Source organism: Artibeus jamaicensis, unplaced genomic scaffold (assembly GCF_021234435.1).
Source record: "Artibeus jamaicensis isolate MK-2021 breed Jamaican fruit bat unplaced genomic scaffold, CSHL_Jam_final contig_484, whole genome shotgun sequence".
NCBI classification, from domain to species: Eukaryota; Metazoa; Chordata; class Mammalia; order Chiroptera; family Phyllostomidae; genus Artibeus; species Artibeus jamaicensis.
The window spans coordinates 913,748-935,755 of NW_026521859.1; the positions used below are offsets into that span (position 1 = coordinate 913,748).

Below are 22,008 nucleotides of genomic sequence, written 5' to 3' on the forward strand. Positions count from 1 at the left end.
CAAACAGCAGCCAGGTTCTTTTAGACCTTAAGCTATGTTATTCTTCTCTTTGGTACCATCTGAAGGGCTCCCATTGCAATCAGAGGCAATGAAACCTCTTACACTGTTTCCTCCTGGTTAATTCTCTGACCCCACCTTCTACCACTCTTAATTTTTCTCTTCATTCCAACTCCTTAACTTTCTGTTATTTGAACATACAAATTTCAATCTCATTTTAGGGACTTGACATGTTCTTTTTCTTCTTTTGTCTTAGCATGGTTTTCTACCACATGCCTTCTTTCATGTCATCTTTTAGTTCTTGAGTCAAATACATTAAGTCCTTACGTAATGTCTTCTATAGATTCTTGGAAACTGTGACATTAAGAAAAATCACATCGACAAACCGTTTTACCATAGGCTGATTGATATAATCAGAAGTTAAGTTTCTAAGGTTTGTTTTTGGTCACAACAAACATCACCCAACTTCTAAATAAAGACCCGAAACATTTCCAGTATTAAACATTGAAATAAACGTGAGCTATACACACACTTTAGAACAGGAAAGATAATTCTTTTCCAGCCTGCTTATTTCAGTTCAAGTTCAGGAGTGGCCAATGCCTGTCCCAGCAGCTCAGGGCACAAGGCTAGATATACCCTGGACAGGTCACCCTTCCATGGCAGGACCTCTCACACACACCCAACGCTCACTCAGACTATGACAATTTAGACACATCAATTCACGTCTCACACACACATCTTTGAGAGAGGGGAGGGAGCTGCGGTCCCAGAGAAGACATGCAAATTCCACAGAGACCCCCTCCACCCCACGAGGAATCCATTTTTTCTCTTTAACATTATAGTAAAACAACATTGAACTAAAAACCATATTATTCCAGGACTTGCTGTAGTACCACCCCCTGAGAGAATTCTTGTGACCTTCTATTAAAAAAACAAATGTGTTCATTGATGAACTAGGAAAAGCCATTAGTATAAGTAGAAATGAAATTGCCTTTGGTGTCTTACAGGTTGACACCTTATGAGAAGGGGACTGTACTTATTTTACTTTATAAAATAAGGTTTTTCCTTGAAATGCATTTGTGAGAGAGAATGAGGTATGGAGGGACCCAAGGGGTTGGTCTGAATGTTTCCCTGGACAGTGCCTCTTTGTCACTTTCACAGGACCCTTGTTTCTTCCTTGTTTTTTGTTTTTTTTCTTGCCTGTTGCTTACTGGTTTCCTGTTTTTGAGCTTATTTCTACCTTATCCTTCATGAAACCAGAAAAAAATTTAAAATTGAAAAAAAATGAGCAAAGGAGAGCAAGAGAAGATAAAGACTAATATCTCTGATGAAAGACCCTTACAGCATTTGTAAGACAATCAGACAAATGTGTAAAAAGATGTATCTTAATACCTAGTTGTGTGTTGGAAACAAGAACTCATGCAATGTGCAGAATACTCCATATGATTGGTACAGAGAATAATTTTGTGCACTTCGAGACTGCCGCCAGTAAAGCTCCGGACTGCCGGTTCTCCTCCCTCTGCCGTCGTTTGCTGCCCCGCCTCCCTTCCATCAAGTTCCAATACAAATGCGGCAAACGCTAAACACATTTACGTTCCAATCAGCCATTTCACTCTGTCGGACCTCTTAAAATGTATCTCTGAGCTCTTCCTCTATTATTGAAATATTAAGGGCACTAACAGATATTGCTTTTCTTTACATATTATTAAAGTCTAATATGTTAGCCCAATTTCTTAGTATTTGCAGACCAATTTCAATTAAATAGTCCCAAGAAAATAGGGCATCTCTAAAGCTTGCTCCTCACAGATATCTACTGCTTCCACACCCCCTCTTCATGGGGCTTTTATTCCCCATGTTTCCCTTCATATATTGGATCGCCCCTTTAGTTTCTACGCATAGCCCTCTGCCCTGGACTGTGCACTCATCTGGCATCAGGGTCCTCTACACCCAATCTGATCTGGTTTATTTGTTCAAGGCCTATCCACCATTTATTTGATAATAAAGATAATTTAGGATTTTGTAGCAGCAATCGTTGCCTACTTTACCCACGAGCCCTCTCCTGTTTTTACGTGCTAAAAGTAATCTGATTTCCTTTGGGAATCCACTCTTCTCCCATGTGATTCAAGGTCAATTCTTAATACTAAGTGATATTTTTTTTAGAAGAGAAGCCTTTTAGTACCCATGAAATACCCCCTTTCACTCCATTTAAAGACATCGATCCATTGGGAAAAAAAACAGTAAAATTTTTGTTAAAAAACATTAAATTATGAATAAGAATTGCTTACTTGCTACTATATACATATGTCCAAAGCAAACATTGGGCTTACAAATGAAGATTTTACTTAAAAGACAGCTGTTTAATATTTATAGTTGTATTTTTACCTAGGCATGAAACAGCCAGAAAACTATTTTACTTAGTTATATCCTAATTGCCTGTTACAGATTTTAATTATATAATAATATCAAATAATCCATCCCACTCAAAGTGTATATATATATAGATACATATTTCATAGACAGATCAACATAATTATATATGAAAGCTGGAAAAGTTCCATTATTTTATGAAGTTTTACGACTTTATTAAATGATAATCTTGTCTACCCCAAATTTTAAACTGCTGCCTTTTTTAAACTTTATATATGTGGTCTGCACTATTGCGGATGTCATTTTCCCCTTTGTCCTTCTCTACCCAGGCCTCACCCCTGCTCCCTCAGGCCGTCACCCCGGTCTTCCCCGTGTGCGTGGGTCAGGCATGTTTGTTCTTTGCCAAACCTCCTCATCATCTTTCATCCAGTCTTCCCCCCAAGTCCCTCCCCTCTGACAGCTGTAAACTGTTGCCCTTTAAAGGCATGTTTTCCTTTTCCTTGTAGAACCAAGGTAACAGACACACCTGTGTTATGAGACCCTAATTAAGAATACAAAACAGCCAGTGCAACTGGCTTTTTTTGAGGAGAAGGTTTTAGAGACACTCCTTGACCATTTTAGGTTTGGAAGCGCAACGACCAGTGTGACCTGAATAGACACTGAAGTCTCCAAAAGGCACTTAGGGAACAACCTGAGAAACGCGAGGGTAGTAAATCACTGTAGCCGTGGGGGGCATTCCTCTCGGAGCTCTATAAAGCAGAGTGTGAAACAGCAGACCAGGCAGACAGGGACATGTAAACACTCTAGTGCACCCAGGATACACGCTAACCTCACACTGCCTTAGAAGCAGTGATGCCATCATTTTGACCACCGGTCCCTTTGGTTTCATTTGGTTGCAGAGCTCATAATTTTGACTGTTCTCACAAAACTAAAAGAAGAAATATTTTACTTACTCTTTAAATTGTTGGTACTCGTTTCGCCGTACGTGGCAATGAAAGAGATGCACGTTTCAGAGCTCTCCAGGGAATTGAAAAGTAGGGACAGACGCAAGACCCAGCTTTGGAGTAACCAGAAATGCCATCTTCCTTCTGCCTCAAAGCTGTTCCCAGGAGACCTTTTTATTCACCTCAACAAGTTCCAGGTGGTACCACTCTGCTGATGCCTCGTGCTCAGGGACACCTGTGGGAGTTGATGGACAGAATTCCGGGGAAAGAAGCTGCTGGTAAATAGGCAGAAGCAGCTAGTGACACAAAAGCTTATTACTAGAATAGTCAGGTTACCCTGGAAGGAATCTGATCAACGGTTGAATTCTTCTGAGGATGATCTGGCCACCCTTCATCCAGTGTTTTTTCCTCGAATATTGCAGACGACCCCCTGGTGGCAAACTTACTTTCTCATCTGGGGAGAAAGAGATAAAAGGAAGATACTGGAAATTCTAAACGCAGTGGCTGTTGCTCAGATCTCACTTAGCAGGGCCACAGCCATGTCTTCCACTGGACTAATAGGTAATTCCACGTAAATATCCCACTGGTGTCAGTCCAAACCTGAAACAATCACCAGTGTACTCAAATTAAGATGAACTCTGAGTTATCCAAAGTGGCTAATTCTAAGAACATTTGACTCAGGGAGTCTTTATATAAGTGTGGGCAGTTGTAGGAAAACTGTAAGGGGCAATCCAGTAACTCAGGAACTCAAGGCTGTAACAGCTGAGCCCTTGGAACTACTAGTCCTGCAGAAAAAAAGAGAGGGAATGTTTAATGGAATCCAGAAGGCGAGTTTCACTGGAACAGGCCACTGACAGAAACAGTGACAGTTTGTCAAGGAAAACACCCAGCCCAAGGTGGGCCCTCCCAGAGGGACTGAAGGGAATATATTTCCCACCCCCTGTCATTTCTCATCATTGACTGAACCCAACTGGAAGCCAACTGTATCGCATATAGTTCAGCCTCCTGCAATGTGTAAGAGGTAGATAAAGGTGAGAACAGATCTGAAAATCAGTGGCATGCTGCCTTTTTGCGTTCCGAGTGGATCATCCTCCTGTATGAGCCAGTTTTCCGAGTAGCACCACGGTTCACCCCGTTGTGTAAATCAGAACCCCATTCTTCACCCCTGTTCCTGCCATCATTTTCACAACATCAATTCTCTGCAATGTGTGATCCCAAATCCCCATCTCTCTATTTGTGAAATATTTATGTTCATTCCATTTTTCTCATATCACTACTAGTTCTCTCACTCCCCTCTACCATTTCTTAGCAGCATCTATTATTTTCAGAAGTCACTTTCTTCACTTTTTTGGTTTTTGCATCTCTGAGAGGACTTTGTTCAGCACTATATCTCCAATATCTAACATAGGGTCTGGCATGCACAGTGACTCAATAAATACATGATGAACATATCAATTAACGTGGGCCTTCAATACTTAGCAGCCAAACATTACGGTGCATTTTTCGGCAGTCTCCTTTGCTGCCTTCAGTCTTCGCTGTCATTTACATGTCTGCCAGCATGCATTTTCTCATTCCTAAGTCTGAGGATGCCATTACCTTCTTTAAAATGATTTTTCAGCACTGTATAGACTTCCAAATGAAGCAGCTGATTTATTGGACAATCTTTATTGAACATACCTTATATGTAAAAGAATGGAAATCAGAGATGAGCCAACAGATTCAATCAGAGTGCTTACAATCTGCTGAGAGAAACAGTAATGAAGAATAAACTGCACTGAGGTGTAGTAATATAAGGCAGGGGCAGCACTGAGCAAAGAGCACCTGCCTGCTGGGTGGGAAGAGGCTGTGAGGAAAGGCTTCCCAGGGGACAGAAGAAGTTCACAAGCCACAGTGGGAGTGTCTCAGCTCCTTAGCCTCATGTTTAAGGACCTTCGGTGTCTCAGTCCTGATGAATATCTTATATTCCTTGTCCCCCATTTTTTTTAAATTTGGACTTCCAGCTCTAGAGACGGCTGACCGTTCAGAGTTCTCTAAAGGCTCCATGCTGAGTCCTGCTAGGCGGTTCTGCCCAGCATGGCCTCCTTCCTGCTGGCCTGGCAGATGCATCTGCTTTTCAGGGAGCTATTCTCCTTCACGCTCTGTCCTCCCCTTCTCTGCTCAGTGCAAACACATTTCTAAAAGCAACTTGACTTCTTCCCACAGTTTTCCAGAGGTGAGTTCATGGGTTCCCAGGCATTAGCAAGCATGAATTAAATAGCAGCTTTGGGCAGGGAAATGCCCACATTCTTTTCTCATTAACTTAGAGAGTTAACAGCCCCTGGAATATGGAGAACTCCTTGAGGAGATCTGTGACTCACCAAATCATTCTTCCCCATTTTAAAAGATAAATGGTGGCTTTTTTAATTACTCTGAGTAAACCCAGCAAATGTTAACTTCAAATTTAACTGAATGTACCCAGTTTGATCCACAGTGTAGTGAAAGCAATAGATGACACTACACAGAAAATGTCTGACCTTTAATTGTAAATATATTATTTGTATGCTTGGGTTATTAGATATTTGTGCCTCTGTGCTACTGTAGATAAAAAGAAATATCTCATTTATTCTTGGCAATGGGTACAAATATGATTACAGACAGTTCAAAAGCACATATGTATCAAAAACTTAATAAACATCTTTTCTACAATTTTCTAATTACAATTATACTCTGATGTGAAATCAAGCCAAAGTAACAATATGGAAACAATATAGAAGGGAACAACTGTTACTTTTTATTACAGAAGTTCATAATTAGCATAGAGAAAATTAAGTTCATAAACAAAATGCATTACCATTGAAATGCACACTGATTTTTCACCCAAAGCAGTTGCTTTAAAGCTTTGAGTATAAAATAAAGATAAGTTAAAAGTTAAAGTTCAACAAAATTCAAATTTTAAAAATCCAAAAATACCACTTTCGATTTTCAAGACTAATCATCTAACCAAATATATTTAGGAGTTTAAAGTCAATGCTAATAACTTAGCTAATGATTTGAAAATAGATATACAAATAACAAACACACTATAATTTTTAGTTAGCATTTTCTTTTTGGTGAGTTAATGAAAATTTATATAATTGAGCAGAAAAAAAACCCTGCTAACTGTGTCATATTGTGATGCAACTAATAACCATTCTGTGGATTCAACTGTATCATGAAATAAATCATGCAGAGTGTAATTTAGGTAACACTGTAACACTTTTTCCTTTCAAGGGCAATTTTGTAATTCTGTATCAGGGTCCCTAAAAATAATACTGTATATTTATACTTAAACATTTTCTTAAGAAAAAATAAATCGACACTTGCCATATTATTATACCTTACATTGTTATACTTAATGATCCAATATCATTAAATCCATCTCAACATTTTCTTTATTGATGATGAACAGGATATTCTGTTGACTGGCTATGAAGACTCGCTTGAAAGGAAATGATTGTTAATGATCCAAGACTCTTAATGAACCATGAGTCTTCCGGGTATTTGGACTGGTGAGGGATCTCTGGTTTGACATGGTATTCTGGAGGTTCTATATAAAAGTAAAAGAAAAAGTTAACAGTATGCCATTTTAAAGATTTTATAAATGTATGTGTGCTTATATTGTTGGATGGATCCTGTGCCTGGAGGTGAAACCAATCATTTTCCTGAATGTAAAGAACCAATAGGTGAGTATGCTATGGTCCTTCTAAGAAGTATCTGGAATTGAACTATGATTTCCAAGTAATCATTTTCAAAAAGAAAAAGAGTCCTTTCTTTTCTCAAATATTTTTTGTTTGAAAGTATTGGTTTCTACAAATTTCTTTGAAGATTTAGGGCTGTTTTAACTTAGTATGAGATGAAACAAATACAAAAATTTCAATCTTCCCTGCAGAAAGGCGTTCATGTGGATTAGACCTGACTACAGGTGAGTGGCATTCAGCCCCCTTTCACCGAGCAGGCACTATCTCTCTGCAGAGGTGGGAGAACACAGGTTTCCATGTTAATGATGCTTCTGTTTTGCTTTATTCTTTCTTTCTATGACTGCTTTTACTTTCATCATTTACTTAACCCTGAGTGTGGATCTTTCAGATCACATGTGAGGATGGATTTTCAATTGGATGGAAAATGATTTGTAACTAAATGTAATATGCTTAACAATATGACTGATTTCTTTAAAATAAATATTAGAGTAAATTCAAGATTTCTGTCTATACCACCCTCACTGTCATCCAGGTAAGGGATGTTCCTGTGTCTGCAGGCAAGAAGAGCAGTAAAGTTACACCAATGCACAGGGAATTTTAAATGTCCACCACCTTGTTTTTCTGTGGCACAACAGTCATCTGTCAAAACCCATGGGCCTGAGTGACAGATGTGAATTTTATACATTATATGTGAGGCTAAAAAATAAAGATTGAGAACCATTAAAATAAGATTTTTGCAAAAGACCATTTGTGCTCTTCTGAAACAATAGGTCTGTGATGGAATGTGCAGACAGGCCCAGTAACTGAACTCTCAAATACTGCAAACCAAATAAAGGGAAGTTGAATAAGTTCCAAATGCCATTTCCCTCTTGAAACTGACTCTAATTATATGGCCTTGGACTCTCAGAGTCCAAGGAATATCTTCTCATACAAATACAACTTCTAAGGCCATTGGGAAAAGCAGTTTGTTTTAGTATTGGTATTGGTAAGCATCAAGTTAAATGTTTAGAGAAGTTGGATTAAACAAATGGATATATTTAGCTGGCATTGCTATTAAAAATAAATGTTACTGAATGTTCATGGGCACAGCATACACTCTCTACGTGCCTGCCCCTTGGCACTGCCATATTCCTCCCCACTTCAGTGTCTCATTTATCTGCCACTGTGTCCAGGACGTGAAGCCTGAGGTTTCTGGGAGCAGCACGCACACATGCGTTGTGTAGTTGGCTGTGTCTCCCCCTGTGGGTGTCACAAAAAGGGAAATGCCCATTGCCTCTGGTACTCTCTAGGCTGAGTCTTACTGACAAATGTATCTTATGTTTGTATATATGTAATGTATATGCACACACTTATATATAGTTTCTTTATGATAAACTATATACAAAGATACATATAGGTATAATGAATTAGAAAATCAACATCACTGATATTTAAATGAGGTTATTTTTTTTAATTAAAGTAAGCAACTGCACACCACTTTACATCAATTTGTAGATGATAAATAGGTAGAAGGTTTTAAAACCCTGACATTTAGAAATCTAGAGATTACTGATCTTAAATCTCACAAGCCTGCTGGAGCATTACTGCATTTGAGCAATGAAGGCAGCCAAGAAAAAAAAATATTTGGAAAGAGTGGATTAATATCAGGCAGAAGTAATATCTTTCTAATGGTACCCTGTGAGGCCTCAAAATTATACAAGCCTTAATGCTTGCATATTGAAACATGAGTAAAATTCATTAGAATGTAAGGAATTAGAATGAAGAGTAAATCTTTAGGCAAATATAAACTGTATGAAGTGCACAACAGGTCCATTCTGTAAACTGATTATTCCTGCCAGTGATTGAATAGGGAAGGCAGCAAAGGTCAACTTGGATTTTGTATGAAAACCAGGAGAAGACTGATAACAATTTAATTGGGAGAACAATACATCTGTGCCTGCAAAATGCAATTCCCCTATGATCATATTTCTCTTCCATATGAAGGCTCAGAGTACTGTTTCCACAGACCCAGCCCACATTAAAAGTTGATTTAGTAGGTCTTAACAGAGAAGCATTCATTCTCAGGCCCTCTGTGAGCCCTGCCACGGCGAAATGCGCTCTAATGGGGCGGACTCAGCTTCAGCCCAGCCCTTCCGCGTGGTATCCAGTTACCTCAGCTTGATCGCAACCAGGAGGATTCCACAGGTGACTGTCATGCACACGACAGCATATATCACTTCATCTGGAGACAAAAGATTTTTAAAAGTTACTGGATTTCTCGAGAGAATAAATAATAAAAAGAATAGTACAGAAGTTTGATTTTTAACTGACTGTTGAAGGGGGAATGAAATCCACTTAGAGTTATTTCCTCTGTATGTTTACTTTTATGCAATGCAATGCCTTTGACATTGGACAGAGTTGAATAATCTGAAAGAAAATAAGGAAAATGAGATTAAAGCATTTAAAGGTAATGCATAGCTTTTATCCCATGGGTTGTAATTTGCTTTTTAAGGCAGCAACTTATTTCTATGATACTATTTTAATGAAATATAATAGGTTAGGGTAAACTTTTCTAAAATTCTGACAGCTTTTTTCACCTTTTAATCAGATAATTTCCTTATAGAAACTTTTTTCACAGCATGACTAGAGACCATATCACATTTTATAAAATATTCATATAGACAAGGAGAAAAAATAGTAACTTTAGGCTGTTATTGGGATATAAAAAGGGATTCCTTCTTTACGAGGGTGATTGTTTTAATGTACTTTTAATGATATGTCATTTCCCTGAGACCCATTGTATTTACGAATTTTTTTAAAAATTTATTTATTTATCTTTAGAGGGGAAGGGAAGGAGAAAGGGAGAGAAACGTCAATGTATGGTTGGCCTTTGCGCATCCCCTGCTGGGAACTGGCCTGCGACCCAGGCATGTGCCCTGACTGGGAATCGAACCACGATTGTCTGGTTCGCAGGCCCGAGCTCAATCCACTGAGCTACACCAGCCAGGGCCCTACTTATGAATTTTTACAAAGGAGAATCCTTAAACCCGCCACTGTGTTCACCCCTCTGCTCAGACATTTCAACATACAGATTTACTTATTCCCTGTATTCTGTTTCCCCCTTTTAACCCCTTCAGCCTCTATTGATGCTACTGGTTTTATCTCACTTACCGGCTCCTCTTGACCACTCCGTGACCCTAGTCTTTATGGCCACGTTTGCAAAACAAAGTTTCACTTCGCTTCACAAAACACAAAACAAAAAGATGTGATCCTTAAAATTAATCAATAGATCTATTTTCAGGTGATTTTTACTAATAACTCTGAAGTGAAACCACCTTTAGTTTTGATTCAGTTCCACACAAATATTGCCAAACATACCAATAACCCCAAAACCAATTTCTCTGATGACAGTGATCCAGGGGAATTTGGGGGCTTAAGAAAAATAAGGTAAAGTCTTCACTTGATGGAGGCTTTCCTGTCTTGTTTCAGGTGCCTTATGCATTTGGGGACTTAGAAGTCCAAGTATGAGTAGTCAGTTTTTTTGCAGAAATGAGTATATCAAGTAGCAGGATAATATGTCCCATGACAACCGGTGACAGCAGGGTCTGAGGAAGAGGGTGGAAAGCTCTATTCCTGACAGTCCCCATTAGTTCTCTCTCTGCCCAGGCCTGCTGCTGTTCCGAAGCCAGCTCCTTGGAAGCCAAGGTTTGATAAGCCTGGGGTTAAGGATTATCCCTATTACCCTAATTACCAAGGTTTGATACTAAGGATAATCAGATGAAAGCACAGGACGGTCAGTTTCAGATGAATAACCGAAGCCCCCCACCACCCCCTGCATCCAGAAGAAGCAGCCTAATATAAAAGCTAAAAAAGTAATGAGGATCTTGTCATTAAAAACCCATTCTCAAGGAGTCTAAACTCAATACAGTTAAGACATTTTTAGTTCAAGATTTTTTAATCCCCAACTCACAAATTGGGTTATCATGTAATATTTGTAGAAGTTGGGCCTTCTTAAAACTAAAAAAAAAAAAAATCAACTTCTTTTAAATGTAAAAGTAACAGAGGTAGAGCTTGTGGGAAATTTTCATTATTGTGGTTACAAAATATATTTTGTTATTCACTATAACGTTGAAATGAAAAAGTTCAGCTGTTTCCAATAATACTACTTTTTATAATAGTGGTCCCTTTTGAAAGAATTAATTTTATTCAAATTGAACATACAAATATTTAGTGAAATAAATTATTATAATACAATATTATGTTTAAATAAAATTTTAAAATAAAGGAAAAATTATTTTGCTTCTTTTTAATTCAGTGGCATTTTGTCAGGTTCATAGCCTACATGTAAATGCATTTAATGTACATTGATTATTCAAGTGAGGCTATCATTTTCTTTTTGAAGTTTTACCTCTAAGTACATTTGGTCTAGTTAGATATCATGATTTACCTTTGCATAAGAAAAAAGTATTATTTTGACAAATTATACTACCCTTTCGCTCTATAACTGCCTAAAGTAATTGTTAAACATTCACCTAGCAAAGTTTAGAAAGAATCATCGCATTCACTAAATTTAGCTCACATGGAACTCATTAACAAGGTTATAATAGATCAATGACAGAAATGCTAGCTAATGATCCCAGTGAAAATTTTAATGTGTCTAGCAATCACTCCGCAATCTTCAATATTGCACCCTAGGAGGATACCAAATATCAGTTAGTGAGATTAATGTTACAGAGGGTTTCTTGGCTACTGAAGCCCATTGGAGATTCTTCCCGGCCTTTTATAAACAGTGAGGTTTACAATGTTTTATAACTATGAAATTAAAGTCGGCAGAGTTAATAACCCACCTCAGCCCCACACCATCTGCTATATTTATAGATAAACACTGTCAGTGACTTGTTTATCTTGACTCGTTCCCTAGAGGAATTAAACACTATTATGAACTACATTGTAAAATCCCTGTACATTTGACGGGAAATCAAGATTAATTTCAGCCGTACATTAAGAACAAATTTAAATAGTATTCTCCCCAAATGAGCTGCAGAGATGTGATTATTTCTATGCTTTTCTTCCAAAGTCCTTGTGCCGAAGTGGCTGATGGAGACTAAAATTCTACTTTGTATAATTTATATGAAGTGGTAAGTGCAATGTACACAATGTGGTAGATAATATATGAAATAGTGTTTTAAAAATAGATGTCAGAATTCTTGAAATGGACATTAAACATACCACAAACTGAAAGTGTATAAACCTCCAATTAAAATTTTAATTAAAACACAACCTGGAAGATTTTGTTTAGAAGAAATATTTTCATAGAATAAGTGAGAAAAATTCTGTAGCTGTTTTTTAATGGTTAATGTATCATGTGACATTGTTATTACTGTTATTTTTTGCCTTTCTTTTCATGGTTAAATATAAGAGCAACAATACTGGGCAATAGCTTAGTGAGAGTGAAAACCAAGAATGACCTTTTTGCATATCCAAGGGTTGGTGCTGTTTACCAGACTTAATATATTAAATTTCTAATTTGTCAAATATTGTCCTCTCTGAAGATATACAAATTCCCAAATAGAAAATGAGTTTTGAATTATTTCATCTAATAATCAGGGGTGAAACTGCATATAACATGGAGTCTTTTGATCATCGTTGTCTGAAAGCCCCCATCTTAAAATGGATCTCAGAAGGACTGATGTTGGGAAAAAAGAAAAATACATAAGCATTCTTTAAGTCTGAAAAAAAAAACCACATTAGTAATGCGATAAGCCAAGGTCTCCACACAGATAATGGGAATATAATACCATTGCCACTAACGCTTACGTTATAAAACTAAACCTGCTAACAAATACACTTATCCTAGACAATCATGATCTGTGCCGATAAGGCAGGTTCGCAATCTTCAATAAAGATAAAAACACGTCTTAGGTCTACTTTCTACACTGTGGCAGAACCCATGGTGGTTGCCAGTCAGGGGTTGCAGGAAGGGGAAACTTGGAGGTATTGGTCAGAAGTGCAAAGTTTCAGTCCTGCAGGGCGCACAAGTCCTAGACATGTGCTGTATGCTGTGGTGTCTATTGTTAGCAATACTGAATTGTACCCTTAACATTTTTCTGAGAGGGTAGATCTCATTTTAATTGTTCTTATCACACACACAAATAATGAAGAGGATGGAAGGAGAACTTTTGGAGGAAACATATATGTTTTGGGTATAGATTATGGTGATGGTTTCATTGTGTGTACTTGTCTGCAAACTCATCAAGCTGCAGGCATCAAATATAGGCAGCTTTCTATAGGCAAAAAAAAGTAAGGAACAACAACAACACATCAATGAGGAAGTATACACGCCAGAACATTTGTCTTGATCTTTTGACCTGAGCCAAAAAGCTTAGGGTTCATAAATAACTATACAGATGGTCCCTGGCTTATGATGGTTTGACTTAAGTTTTTTTTTTTACTTTACAAAGGTGCCAAAGTGACAGAGGTTTAGTAGAAACTGTAGTTTGAATTTTGATCTTTGCCTGGGCTAGTGAACTGGGCAGTGGCAGGGAAAGGGTTTTGCCCAACTGTGGGCTAATCAGTGTTCTGAACACGCTTAAAGTAGGTGAGGCTAAGCTATGGGGTTTGGTAAGTAAGGAGTGTCAAATGCATCTTCAACTTATGACATTTTTACTTTATGATGGGTTTGTTGAAACAAACACCATTCTAAGTCTAGGAACATCTACTGGCAAGGCTGGCAACTGCTCTTTGACCCTCGGTTGAATGACAGTGTTGTTCACATGTCTAGTAGATACGCTTGGTGATTATAGTGAGTTTCAACTGCACTAATAAAATCTCCTAAATGTTCTACATTCTCCTTAGTAGTTTCTGCAAACAATGAAATAGTCATTGAGGTGGCGATGGGCATGCAAATTATGCTATTTCTGACAACTAACACTAGATTAGAGCAATAAAGTATTATGGTTTTAGAAGGCAATAATTTTAAATCTTGGAATTAAACATGTAGCTTTGGGCTCAAACATATCTAAAGATATTGATAGAAAATAGTAATAGAATATTCCCAGTTAGAGCATATGCGTACATCTATAAATACAAAGTGTGTATGCATAGTAGAATTACAAGACTGGCTGACACTTCTTAGATAATCTAATTTAAACTTTCATTGTAATGGTCCATTCTGCTTTATTCTTGACAGATAGTCATTACCATTCCTGCGATGAGCTATTTAATACCTTTATACATTTCCACTACAACGGATGGTCAGTTCTAATAAAAATAGAAAATTTCTAGATTGCTCTTTTGTCAACTCAGAATAATAAATCTACTTTTTTTGGTATCACTGCCTAGCTCTCTGGCTGCTTCGTGTACGTGTGTGTTTGTGGAGAAAAAGAGAAAGAGTGAGAGAGAGAGAGAGAGATCACACTATGAGTGTATTACATAATTCAGTGATTTCAAACTATAACGTGAATCTTGTTTATCTTAAAATGCCAATTTTAATTTAATAGGTCTGGGATAAAGCAGATGATGCTGATGCTGCAGGGTGAATATACATTTGTATATATATGACTATTTGTATACTTATATATTTGTATATATATCTTACATATGTCTACAGAATGGAAGAGAGAAATGCATTTATTGGGTTGGCCAAAAAGTTTTTGTCTTTAATTTCATTTAAATAATTTTATTAGATTGTATTGTGACAGCTGTCATATCAGTGTGCATTTAAAGAAATCAAAATTGGTAAATTTTTGTATAGCCATTTTAATATTGAAGATGGAAGAAAATATACAACATTTTTTGGCATATTATGCTTTATTATTTCAAGAAAGGTAAAAACACAACTGAAATGCAAAAAAAAAAAGATTTTTGCAGTGAATGGAAAAGGTGCTGTGACTGATCAAATGTGTCAAAAGTGGTTTGCAAAGTTTTGTGTTGGAGATTTCTCCCTGGAAGATGCTCCCCAGTTGGGTATATCAGCTGAAGTTGATAGTGATAAATTTGAGATATTAACTGAGAACAATGAATGTTATACTATGTGGGAAATAGCTGACATACTCAAAGTATCCAAATCAATAACATTATTGGTAAAATTAAAAATATGTCTCTTATTCTAAAACCATACAGCCTTTTTGGCCAACCCAATATATATATGCATACAACAAACAAAATGCTTTACCTCTATACATTTACAAGGTACTTGGACAAACACTCTTTAATTTTATAATAAGTATGCAGATGGGAAGAATTTTCAGCTCAACTTAACAAAGAATCTCAGACTTAGAATAGTCCTTCCAAGATCACAGAGTTGGTAAATACTGAAGCAAAATCTCCTACCAATTTTATATAAAGTAATACCACAAAAAAAGTAAAATACCTTCAGGTTTTTTTTAATGTGGTAGAAAATTGGCTTAGGAAATACATTTGAAAAATAATAGAAACCACTTTTTTGAAGGTGTTGTACACTAAAAAGCATTTAATAGTAGTATATGATTGTGAATATTCATGATTGTATATGTTTCTGTTGCTGAAAGTCACAGTAAAAGAGGTGACATAAAATCAATAACTAAAGCATCTGAAATGCCTCGCTATACCCATAAGATAGTTCAACTCATATGCACCTCTGAAATATGTCCATCATTTCCAATGTAATCAAACAACTCAAGACTTCCACCAAGATGGAGGCGTAGGTGGAAGCACTGTACCTTCTCACACAACCAAGTTTTAAAACAACAAAGTTTTAGCAACAAAAACACAGTCAAACCACAGAAAATTGAACTATACGGAAGTCTGACAACAACAAACCCTTCAGCCAAACCAGTAAGAGGGGAAGAGCCAGCAGCAGAGCGGGGTCAGGCAGGAAAGATCCACTGGACCGACCCAGGTGTGCAACCCAGGCACGCAAGCAGCTGTGGGTAGATCCCAGGTGTGGAGTAGTGGGCAGACCCACTGAGGGCACAAGGCAGGGGACACACTGAGGACTGACCACAGTCACACATTCGAGTGCAGATAAACTGGTGAAGGAGCGACCGGTGAGACAGACCGTGCAGGCCCCACTGGTGGAAAGTGGCAGAGGAGACTGCCATTGTCCCTCTCTGACCCCACCCCCACATACAGCGTCACAAACCAGGGACCTGGGTGGCCTCTCTCAGACCCGCCCCCACATACAGGGTCACAAACCAGAGACCTGGGTGGCCCTGCCCTGGTGAACGCCTCCTCATACGTAACAGGCAGGAACAGATCAAAACATGGCTCAAGAACAACTCAGAGCCCCAGAGCCAATAAATCTAAGCAATAAAGAAACGGCCAAACTTTCAGATGCACAGTTCAAAACACTGGTGATCAGGATGCTCACAGAACTGGTTGATTTTAGTCACAAATTAGAGGAACAGATGAAGGCTAAACTAATTGAAACGAATGGAAATGCACAGGAAACTAATAGTAATGGAAAGGAAACTGAGATTCAAATCAAAGGAGTGAACCAGAAAGAGGAAAAAAATGACCAAACAGAAAAGAATGTAGAAACAAGAATTCAGAAAAATGAGGAGAGGCTTAGGAACCTCCAGGACCTCTTTAAACGTTTCAACATCAGAATTATAGGGGTACCAGAAGGGGAAGAGGAACAGCCACAAGTGGAAAACTTATTTGAACAAATAATAAAGGAGAACTTCCCCAATCTGGCAAAGGAAATAGACTTCCAGGAAATCCAGGAAGCTCAGAGAGTCCCAAAGAAGTTGGACCCAAGAAGGAACACACCAATGCACATCATCATTGCATTAGACAAGATTAAAATGAAGCAGAGAATTCTAGAAGCAGCAAGAGATAAGGAGACAGTCACCTACAAAGGAGTTCCCATCAGACTGTCAGTGGATTTCTCAAAAGAGATCTTACAGGCAAGAAGGGGCTGGAAAGAAGTATTCCAAGTCATGAACTCCAAAGACCTACATCCAAGATTGCTCTATCCAGCAAAGCTTTCATTTAAAATGGAAGGACAGATAAAGTGCTTCTCAGATAAGATCAAATTCAAGGAGTTCATCATCACCAAGCCCTTATTATATGAAATGTTAAAGGGACTTACTTAAGAAAAAGAAGATAAAAAAGATGAACAGTGAAAGGACAGCAAACTCACAGTTATTAAGAACCACACCTAAAACAAAAGCAAACTAAGAGGACAGCTAGATCAGGAGTAGAACCATAGAAATGAAGATCACATGGAGGGTTAGCAACAGGGGAGTGGGAGAAGGAGAAGGGGGGAGAAGGTACAGAAAATAAGTAGCATAGATGGTAGGTATAAAATAGATAGGGGGAGGGCAAGAATAGTAGGGGAAATATTGAATCTAAAGAACTTGAGACACGTGGTCGTAAACAAAAGGGGGGAATGGTGGGGGAGGGGTGTGCAGGGTGGAGGGGAATTAAGGGGGGAATAGAACTGTAATGGCATAATCAATAAAATATATTTAAAAAACAACTCAGCCACTTTAACTCTGACATTTAACAGAAATATAAAAAAATGAATGCTGCTGTTTTTAAGGTGGATTATCTTAGAATATAATACTGAAATCATTTGCTCTTTTTGAAGATGTAGAGTTAGGACCATATGTAAATCTTTCCAAAATATTCATTAGGCAAAGAACATACAAAGAATAATGCACAAAAGATCAGTATAACTGCCTACAAACAGACTTGGCAATAACTTTGGTTGCTAGAATCTAGGTCTACATTAATATAACCTGAGTCTTAGATAAAAATAACCCTGCTGTTTGAAACTGCCTATGTCTGGAATAAGTTTAATAGGAAAAATATATTCCCAAAATTGAAGTCATTTTTACCTTGAATTGTATTATGCAAGTACTAGGAGGGCTTGCTATAAGACAAATGTAAGATAAGAATTGGAATATTTTACACTATATTTTATCAATTTTATACACTTATATTTTATATATATAGAAGTTTTTAACATACAGAATTTTTATGAAAAAGTGTATGTAACAATAATATTAATTGTCTCTAAATAGCTTTCTGATGTCTCCATTTGGAATTGAATGATTTACTAATGTCTACCATTTTGGAAATATGTAAGACTTTACCTGTCTGGCTTATGCAATTTTTTCAAGGCTGACTAATAACACCAGGGAAAAGAGAGTTAGAGAAATAAAGGAAAGGAATACATCTTGGAAAGCCTCCGTACTCATTTGGAATGATAAGCTAATTCAGAAACTCCTGTACACAAATTTCAGGCAAAAGCTGAATATAAAAGTAAGATACATGTTGTGAATTCTCCTTAGACAGTAACCTTCTTGAGAATTGAGACCATAACTATCTAATTTACAGTATAATATGGCTACTACAATGTCATGGCTGTTCAATGATCTAATAGTCAAAAAGTATATATTAGCAACTTTCACACTTGAAATAGCACATCTGTCACTGTGCAGTGACATACACTGTGCAGTATATGATTCTATGCTGGTCTTTCTCATCTTTAACTGACATCGGCCAAGGGTTGTCACCTAAATCCCATACTTTGCACATGTTATCACCATTTCTTAAAATATAAATTCAATGCCCCTACTGCAATAGATATGTTACTCAATCCATGAAAATGTGTTAAGAATCTTTTCCTGGTCAGTAATTCTAAGAGTGTTTTTTTTTTGTTTGTTTTGTTTTTTTTTTTGCTGATGGGAAAAGAGTGAGCATTTTCATCATTACATTAGGAGATATCTAAGTGGACACAATAAATTCAACGTTTATTGGAAAAAGCAAAATTTTCTAAACTGTGTCCCATAAAATACTAATTCTGTAGAATACTTTTATGTGTTAGATAAATAAAATGTCCCATAAGTAAATGACTAAAAATTCTACATTAAACAAAGTAAGTTATATACATTTTCTTTCTAGGTATTTTTTTCTACAGTGAGGGGAATACTTTACCTAAGTTTATTTTCTCCATGTAATATATCTGGGAGTCCATAAAAAAGTTGGGACAAAGGTGATCTTCAGACAAATATTTATATATTTTGGGTGGGCATAAGATATTTATTGAAGATTCTTCAGGCAACAGAAAGAAAACATAATACTAACAGTATTTCATGTCTGTAAATGTATGCATTAATTCATAATATTTTTCTCTACTAACACACATTCTCGAGGACCTAACACCATAATTTTTCTTGTTCTCTATCCCTGGAAGTCAAACAAGTGTTCCTGGCTCAAGGTTCCTGACTTCCCAATGCTACTCTTGTTGCCCCTTGGAGAGGCTGGCATGATACAACATTAATTCCATATTTGCTGCTAGGTAATCTTCGATTCTTCAATTTCTTAACTTGTCCTTATGAAATATGGTAAATTTAAATTTTTCCTTCTACTTTGGTGAGCTATTCCAGCAGAACTAGAGGAGTTCATGGATCATTTCTACTTAATCACCTGTAAAAGCCCACAGGACCACATGACAGAAACCACCTCACTTGGACCCAAATACAGAAGTTCCAGTTAAGTAATCCCTTCTTACTTCAAAGCTAACACTATGACAGTCAACATGGAGCATATTTGTAGGATAATACATGGTCCTGCTATCACAAAGTTCTCAATTTAATTTTGGGTAAGGGGAGGATTGTGAATAAAGTGAGGTGGGAATAAATGAGGTACAATTAAGGGAAAGTTACACCTTTGAGGACCGGTGGGAAATAAGGCTGGTATGTATTCTGGGTGTTCTTGGAAATCAGAGTTTAGTTGAGTCTTTGGAAAGGAGTTTAGTTGTGGGAAGGATGGAAATAGGACCCAAAGCAAGCTAGAACTATCTTTTGCATATAGAAACAACAAGGTCAAGGCACAATTCTAGAATTAGTCCAGTCAAGGTTAGGCTGGTTTGGTGGGGAGATCTAACTGGGAAGCTACAGTAGCAGTTTAGGTATAAGAAAAGCAGGTGGTGGAATCCAGAGCAGAGAACAGAGAAAGTGTAAGGGTATATTTAAAACAGAGATTTTGTTGAAAAGCAGAATGGTATGGACCATAATAACACAGGACTGTGAATCAAAGATGGATTAAAAACCAGCTCTGCCTCACCACCTTAGGCTACTTAGTGAGACTCTGTTCCCTCATCTTTACAATGGAATAATGCCTACCACTTAAAAATTAAATATGACAATATACAGAGACTTTGGAACAATGTTTTGGCACAAAGTAAGTGATCAATAAATTATATCATTAATAAATATTATATAGAGTATTATTTGATATTGAATACAAAGAGTTAAATTAGAAGACCCAGGCTCTTGATGCAGCATGATGTTTTAGAACAGCTTTGGCATGAAAGATGTAATAATAGAAGAGAGAACTACAGTGTCCTTCTCCCCACTTTTCAACCAGAATGGTCAGAGAGAACACTGGCTTTAGAATCAGAAAGAACTCTATCATCATATTAGCTGTATCATTCATTAGCTATAATAGCCTTGCACAAGCCAATTCAAACTCTGAGTCTCATTCATCTCATATGTAGAAGGGGAATTGAGATAGATTGTATTATTTTGCACAAGAATTCACTCCTCTTTCACTGTAATGAATTATATACCCATCACCAATGTCATATAACTTAGAGCACCCATTTTGGTGGGAGAAGTACATATACTGCCCCACTGACATTGAGCTTGACCTTGACTTGAGTTATTAAAAAATGTGATCAACCACCTAACTGGCATGGCTCAGTTGGTTGACCATCCTCCTGCGAAGCAAAAGATCACCAGTTCCTGGTTAGGACACATGCCTGAGTTGTGGGCCTGGTCCATGGTTGGGGTCCATGTGAGGCAAATCATTGATGTTTCTCTCTCACATTGATGTTTCTCTCCCTCTCTTTCTCTCTACCTTCCCCTCTCTCTAGGTAAATAAATACAAATAAATAAAATATTTTAAAAACATGATCAGCAATGATGTATGTTACATTCAAGCAGAAGCTTAAGAGCTATTCCATTGCTCCTTTTTTTTAATCTCTGCCATAAATGTGGTATTGTCCAAATAGCAGTGAGGCCACGAGCCTGAGTTTAGAAAGGCATCACAGGAACTCAGCCGTCACAACCCACAGCTGCCTCCATGTGCCACGACCTAGAAATCAAGCCACTGAAGTTTGCAGAGTGTAACTGCATGACCCAGAAAAGCAAAGTAATTCAGAGATAATAATATACCACAGATGAAAATTATTGACATATGGTAGGTGCTTAATAAATATTAGCTCTATCTTTTCTCTTCTCTTAGAGGCCGATTGAATCGTAGGTAGAGGAAGAAGAAAAAAAGTGAAAGAAGGCTAATAAAGGTGAGAAAGGAAAAGAGTAAACTTGAGAAAGGTGATGGCAATGCTCTCCCGCTTTGGGGGAAAATGCTGGGCTGTGGGATATGCACTCGTTGTCTCTCCTTGTAAGTGTTAACTTCATGTTATTGTCAAAAGAATGGGATTCAACATCATTATCTCTTCTGGGATTTAAATTATATCCCAGTTAATTAGGGATACTTTATTTTTATTCAAACACCTCTAGGTTACATTACTTATAATACAAGATATTAATTAGACCATTGAAGATATGAATTTTACAGGTGTTTTGTCACTTTAAATAAACCCACAAAGACATAGGGGGTGGGCTGGGATGGGAGTACAAGACAGAAAACTGTACTTGAACAACAATTAAATAAAAATATTTAAAAATAAATAAAAAGAATTAGAAACAAAAAAGTTAGTGAGTAAATAGAGTGAAATGAGTCAGCAGAATGAAGTGAGTAGTATGACAGAGTCGAATCAGGCCAGGCTTTGGCTTCAAGACACAGATTGAAGTCCTCATTCTAAAATTTGCTAAATGTATGACCTGAAGTACTTTAAACAGACAAAAACCTCAGCAAAATGACTCCCCTGTGCCCCAGTTTCCTACTATATTAAATGAGAATATTTATTGCCTTATTATGAGAATTAAATGAGATAAAACATAAAATATATTTTAGAAGATAGACATGCACTAGAAGCTATGAATATT

At 37.2% G+C, this 22,008-nt stretch overlaps 1 protein-coding gene across 1 annotated transcript in view; it reads right to left on the bottom strand.

Annotated features, from left to right (window-relative positions):
* Positions 1-6,800: 6,800 nt before the first annotated feature.
* Positions 6,801-22,008, bottom strand: part of GFRAL (GDNF family receptor alpha like) — a 77,340-nt gene continuing 62,132 nt past the window's right edge. The window contains exons 8-10 of the mRNA XM_037152081.2: positions 9,335-9,430; positions 9,176-9,245; positions 6,801-6,873 (exon numbers count right to left, since the gene is read on the bottom strand). Coding sequence (XP_037007976.2) covers positions 6,801-6,873; positions 9,176-9,245; positions 9,335-9,430 — 239 coding nt within the window. The remainder of the gene's footprint in view (positions 6,874-9,175; positions 9,246-9,334; positions 9,431-22,008) is intronic.